Genomic DNA, 6,546 nt, shown 5'->3' with positions numbered 1-6,546 from the left:
GCCCCTTTAATAAGAAGCGCGAGATGCCACCCTGCTCCAGAGGACGGGACCTCTGAAGACCACCGAGCCCAAGCCCTGCCTGTGCCAGCACAGGTTGCCCAGGACCACGTCCAGACAAACCTTTCCGCATGCCACGCTGGGGGGGAAAAGCATTTGCCTAAATGCCTCTGTTTTACTGCAGAAACACAATTCTGCTGTCCTGCTGAGTATTTCTTGTGAACACGCAACCCGTAGAAGTTTGTGGGAGGTGGGGTAAAAGTGTATGAATGGCTTTTGAGTAACACACTTTCCTTCCTGAAATGATCTTCTTGGCAAACATGAAAGCTGTTTCCTAAAGGTTTAGAAATACACCCACGTCCCCCGGACACTCTTTAGGAAAAGGTGCTTTATTCATTCATGCAGCCACGTCGTAGTACTGCAGAGTCAATGCATTTCCACAGCAGTAAGCAAGAGTGAGTCAGACCGAAACTGCACTGTCAAGATCTCTGACACGGCAAAGGAAATACAGGTAAACACAGCAGACTACCATCCGTGCGCAGGCCAGTTTCCTTTGTGGAATGGACAGATCTGGCTTACGCTCGTACCAAAAAAAAATACAAACCAGGTTCCAAAACGGGGAGGAGGGAATTGCACAAGACTGAGAACCGCTCTGCACGCTCTGGGTGTCAAACTGAAATGACTTCATGGAGACCCGCAGACTGATCAAAATAAGAGAAGTTTGGAAACCAGCGCTCAGCTCCTCGGCAGGAAGGAAGGGGGGCTCCTGGCGCTGAGCCACTGCTGCACCGGCACCCGCTGACGGCGGAGGAGGTTCCCGTGCACCCAAAGACCCTTTGCTTTGCATCCCACGAATATACCAGCACCTAAACCTACAGCTGAGGCTGAGAGTGACGCCTCCGCTGCAGGGGACCCGATTTGCAGAGAAGTGCCTGGGGCTGCATCCTTCACCGAAGGGAGCGGGTTTAGCTCTGGGCTTTGGTCCCGGGCATGGGGCCAGCTCGGGGCCAGGCTGCCTGCGGAGCCGCGCCAGGGCACTGCCTCCTGACAGCATCGCACCCCCTGCCCTTACCACATCAGTTTTGATGCCCTGATGAAACTTAAGCAGCCGGCCAGGTCTTGGCAGTGAAGCTTTATCGACCCATGACAGATTCGAGTTAATCCAAAATAAGAAAAAACTCTCCCCTGGTGGGAGCCAAGGAGGAAAGCAGAGAAAGGTGGGATGCTGCCAGTGGAAACGGGTTGAGTTTAAAACTGCTCGGGTTTGTCTGAGCCATCTGCTGCTGCTCGCTTTCCTCCTTTCATCACAGCTTCTGCTGGCGGTCAAGGGAAGAAACTGCACGGCTGCATTAGAGCAGGGGAAGAAAAATGGGTCACCAAAAACATGACACACGCTGTGATTCAGATAAAGTAGTGTGCCTGCAGTGATTCACCGGGAGCGGGCTTCCTCATCTCCTCTGGAAGAGGCAACATCAACAATAAAAGGAAAACAAACCAGAAAACAAAATCCCACATTGTCTCTGCCTCAAACCCTTCAATTGCTAATGTTTCATCCCCTTTACTCTTACTCATACATACGTACATCAAATATTCCTCTCTTTTGCTCCTAAAAATAATTTTTTAAAAACTCTAAATACACGGTAACAAACAATACTTTGCATTTTTCCAGCTGTTTTTTTGCAACAAGTTCCTTCACAGAGGTTTGCAAATTCAGCTTAAAAGAGGTTCAGTGCGGTGGAGGAAACGAGAATTGAAGTGATTTGTCCGAAGCAATGTATTGGAGGCAGGCTGGGAAGAACACATTATTTCAAAATAACATGGGAGGTCTCAAAGAAAACCCTCTGATTTCAGAAAGGCCTAATTCATCTCCACTTTCTCTTTCTTGGATAACAGATTCCCAAATTCACCAGTGAAATCTTTATCACAAGGAAGCGGGGGGGGGGTGTGTGTACAAATATATATAGAAAGAGAGTATGAAAGAGAGGAAAGCGGAAAACAAGAGACGTCAGAGGAATTATCTTCAGCTCTGAAATGGTAATTTTATCAGAGCTGGGACAATAAATCTCAGTTAACGCAATACACCCAGTTCGCAGAGCCAGCACTGGGTTGTTCGGATGGGGCTCGTGTCCATTTCTAGGAAATGAAATAGTATTAAAAAGCCAGAAGCACGCATATTCATGACCTGCTTATACGCTTTAACACCAATGTTGAAATAGTGGCTCCCATGGCACAAACCCTGCTCCCACCCCGCTGCTGTGGGTAAGCACAGACAGCCGCGCACAAGCCAGGACCTGGGCAGCAACGCATCCCAGTCGGGCTGGGCTCCGCCGCCGCATCCCGGCACATCACAGAACTAATCCCGTTAGCATTCGGACACAGCACCAGCTGAAGTTTGGGAGCATAGCCTTTGAGTTTGCTGAAGGCAGTGAAAATTCACATCGCCTTCAGCAGACATATGCTGAAAAAAAATATAAAATTTAAGATTATCGTGTGTATTTGCAGGATAGCATTAGAATGCCAAAGGAGGTGACAGTGTATTTGTGCAGGTTCATTAAAAGCAATGCTGCTGAATTATGTATTGTGCTGGGAATCCTAAGTGCAAGTTTGATACAGAGGTTTAAAAGTAGAAACACTTTTTTTCCCCTAACAATAAGGGCATTCATCTAAAAATAAAAAGTAACTGTGAGAATGTAGAAGTAACCTTACACAGCACCTTTTCTTCTTCGCATTATATCTGAAGCTTTCCTCTTTAGCCACATTTAAATTTACAAGAAGCAAGCAATGAAAAAAAAAATGCAGAGTCTAAGCACAAAAGATTTGATGGGGTGTGAGGAGAGGAGGGGAGTCAAGAGAACAGGAAACCCAAGTTGACGGGAAACCCAAGTGACATTTGGGTTTAATGAATGACTTAAAACCCCAATATTGCTCGCCAGGAAATGGGGAGAGGAAATTGAGCGATGTTTTGAGAGTATAAATTAGGGGCTCCATCAAGGTGAAGGCTACAGATCTGCTTTCAACCCTCCTGTGAAACCGAGAGCTGGACCAAGGGGCAAGCAGCTCATTCTCACAGCATGCAAACCTGCCCAGCCCTGCTCTTGCTGCTCCTGGCTGCCAGCGCCCTGCCTGCCGGGTGCTCGCCCGCCAAGCCCAGCTGCCTCCACTTCTCGGAGCTCCTGCCTGTAAAGCTCAGAGAGCTGAGGATCAAGTTTGAGGAAATTAAGGATTATTTTGTAAGTATAACCCTGTCAGTCTCATCTCCTTCTCGTTTTGCTTTTTTTGCAAAGTTCAGTGATTTGGATAAGGGGGAAGACAGCTTCCTCCTGCAGAAATGATCTGGTCCTCTATTGTGTTACGGGCTGACGGGGGTGAGCAAGAGAAGCTCGGTTTCATTGCTCGCTCAGAGACAACATGCAAGGGTTTTCTTCCTAGTTTTAGTTACAATGAACTCAAGAGATTTCATAATGAATCTTTGTGAACCTTGCTGGCCAGACTTCCCCCTAAATGTTGCAGACCAAATTATTCACTGAATTAATAGGAAGGAAATAGTCCCTTCTTCAGGGCAACAACGTTCAGCCTTGCTGAAGTCAATGCTAGATGAAAAGGAAAATCTTTTGCTACAGACTTTTTCTTTGAAAGAACCACAAAAGCCTGAGCATAGTATTTTATGACTGGAGGGACACTACAGTAACTAGCACTTGCTGTGGTGCCTGGAAAAGGTCACTGCTTTGCATTGCAGCTAACGGGAGCCTCGGGGTTGCTGAGAAAGCAGCACAAGATAGACTCGGAGCGTTTGTCATTGCATCAGTACTGATAGAGGTGCTTGGTCGCATCTGTGTTACTATCTTAGTTAATGTCAGTGTGTTTTAGCAATAAAACGAGGTTAAATCTCAGACTAATGTCATGGCTTGTATTTATTATCAAATGAACACAGTGAAGACTTTAGATTTAAAGCTTGCTGTCAATCTCCCAGTTAATGTTGGGAAGGAATATTTTTAACCTCTCAAGAAAGCGTTGGTACCTTGGTGCCACGGGGTGATGCTTTGGCTGGTGCCAGCCCGCCCCGCTGCAGCTCTCTGGTCTTCCAGAGCAACAGAGGCACCACAAGAACAAACACCCTCTGCAGACCCCTTTTCCCCTGTTGACCGGAGACTTACAGAGATAACAAAAACAGGGGGATTAAACCCTCCTGCCCCGGTGAGCCGCGGGCAGACAGGCTGGGGTGGATACCTCGCTTCCAGGGGCTGTCATAACTTTGACAGGCATCTGAAGAGCGGTGCGGTTTGCATCAGCACTCCTACATAAACACCCTCTGCAGCTGAAGCGAGCCTGCAGCGCTGGCAGCGGCGGGAGGAGTTTCACAGTAACGAAATCGATGGTACTGAAGTTTGTGATTTCATTATCTTGCTGCCTTGACCTAATGGTAGTGGCACTGCAAGATTATGGACCAAAGAATGGGCGACTCCTGTAGCTGGGGTCACTGTGCTGGGTGCTCTTTGCCTTCGCTTCAGTCAGACCATAAATGCAAACAAGGAAAACGATCGTTCGGTAGGGCAAAGGGAAAAATAGTGTTGACTGCCTGTCTAAATAAAGCTCATGTTTCCATTGCATCCTTCTACAGCAATCAAAAGATGACGAACTGAGCATCCAGCTGCTCAGCTCCGAACTGCTGGATGAATTTAAGGTAAGAATCATAATTCTTATCTAAGTCCCTTATCCTTTGGCCAGTGTTTTGTAGGAAAGGGAGCAGATTGTAAACTGGGGCTTTTTCAATGTCAGACAAGGACAGTTCTCCAGCCCAGCAGTAACACGTGTGTCTGCGGCAGGGCTGACGCATGGTTCCCCCCACATCGCAGCCGCGACAAGCGGTGCTAACGTGCTGCAAGCGCTCTGAGCACCACTGCGATTTTGATTTTTTAAAACCACCCACGCACGTCCCTGCTGGTGGCCAGCCCCAACGCGGTTACCTCCTCTCGCCCCAGGGGACCTTCGGCTGCCAGTCGGTGTCGGAGATGATGCGGTTCTACATGGAGGAGGTCCTGCCCAGCGCCATGAGGACCAGCACGCACCACCAGCAGAGCATGGGCGATCTGGGCAACCTGCTGATGAGCCTGAAGGCAACGATGAGCCGCTGTGTGAGTGGGGCTCAGCATCACCGGGGGGGATGAAAGCAGTGCTCCGACGACGCAGGGCCAGTCCCAGACCAGCAGCAGGGAGGGGAGCGGTGCTGGGTCTCCCCAGGAGCACGGGTGTTGGGATGGTGCGGAGGAGCAGGGCTCTGGGCAGGCAGGAGCTGGCAGACCCCAGAGGGATGGGGTTCCTCCTAGCCCCTGCTCTCCAGGCTTTTGTCAGTTAAATAACGACGATTCAGAAGCTGTGTTCAGGAGCACCATTTATTTGCAGGCAGCCCCACCCAACAGTCTGGCTGAAGAGACAAGGGGAGGGAGGGCGGAGGGTCCGTCCCTTACCTGGGTGCTGAGCAGCGTGGCTCTGCAATGACGCCTCCCGAAACCACTCCCGGTGCGGCCACAACCCCATCACCTGCCGCGGGCTGAGTCAGATGGGGTGAGCCCTGCTGTGGGCAGAGAGCACCACGGGGCTGCCCTCGCCCAGCCCCGGCGCCGGTGGCAATGGGCACGGGGCTGGGAAAGGGCTCGGGGTCTGTGCTCGGGTCGTGCCGTGCTGGTTTCATCAGCGTACGGTGCAAAGCAGCCGCAGTTGCTGCCCCGGAGAGCCCACGGCCGCAGGTGGGGAAGGGGGAGGTGGAGACCGGCGGGGCGGCAGTGACGAGGGGCAGGAGGAGGGGAGAGCCGCTGCCGCACGCCTCGGGGAGGAAACCCGTGTGGTTGAAGCCGTTGCTTTTGTCCCTTTGCAGCACAGATTCTTCACGTGCGAGAAGAAGAGCAAAACCATAAAGCACATCAAGGAGACGTTCAATAAGGTAAGGGCCCCGCTCGCGTGGCTGCGCTGAGGTTGGGAGCAACCCGCCGCCCCAGCGGATTTTACTGCCGGCTTCAACTTAGGACAAAGAACAGAATCCAAAAAAGTCTTTAATTATATAAATACCTAAGGCAGAGAAATCCAGAGAGCGATGCTCGAAGGAGCAGCCGGCGGGTTGCCCTGAGGGGTGGGGCAGAGAAGCTGGAGATGTCGGTGGAAGGAGCGTATGTCTGGCGATGGTACATCACATGTATCGTCACATTCCTGCTTAAACGGACTTGGCTTTCACCTGCAGATGAGCGAGAATGGAATCTACAAGGCCATGGGAGAGTTTGACATTTTCATCAACTACATCGAAGAGTACTTGCTGATGAAGAGAAGGAAGTGAAAACGCCCACGGGTCTGCATCGTTCACACAAAATCCTGCTATTTTTTTCAGAAATCACTTTAGGCTGCAAGAGCACACAAGAGATTAAGTTATCTTAGGTTTTAAGTCAAGAATTACAGATCAATAACTTCAAGTTTAGTATTGTATTTAAAAGTGGTTTTTTTTAACAACTGAATTTAATATTTATTACTTCTAATACCTCAGTATTTATGTTTACAATATGT

General features: G+C 49.9%; 1 protein-coding gene across 1 annotated transcript; it reads left to right on the top strand.

Annotated features, from left to right (window-relative positions):
* The first annotated feature begins 3,068 nt into the window (after positions 1 to 3,068).
* Positions 3,069 to 6,322, top strand: IL10 (interleukin 10). Its single transcript, XM_075174177.1, has 5 exons — positions 3,069 to 3,227; positions 4,616 to 4,678; positions 4,977 to 5,129; positions 5,870 to 5,935; positions 6,230 to 6,322. Exons 1-5 carry the CDS (start codon positions 3,069 to 3,071, stop codon positions 6,320 to 6,322), a joined length of 534 nt encoding a protein of 177 aa, XP_075030278.1.
* Positions 6,323 to 6,546: the final 224 nt, after the last annotated feature.

The sequence above is a fragment of the Calonectris borealis genome, chromosome 26 (genome assembly GCF_964195595.1).
Source record: "Calonectris borealis chromosome 26, bCalBor7.hap1.2, whole genome shotgun sequence".
NCBI lineage: Eukaryota > Metazoa > Chordata > Aves > Procellariiformes > Procellariidae > Calonectris > Calonectris borealis.
Note: the sequence above shows the minus strand (reverse complement) of the source record. Positions and strands in the feature narration are given on the sequence as shown.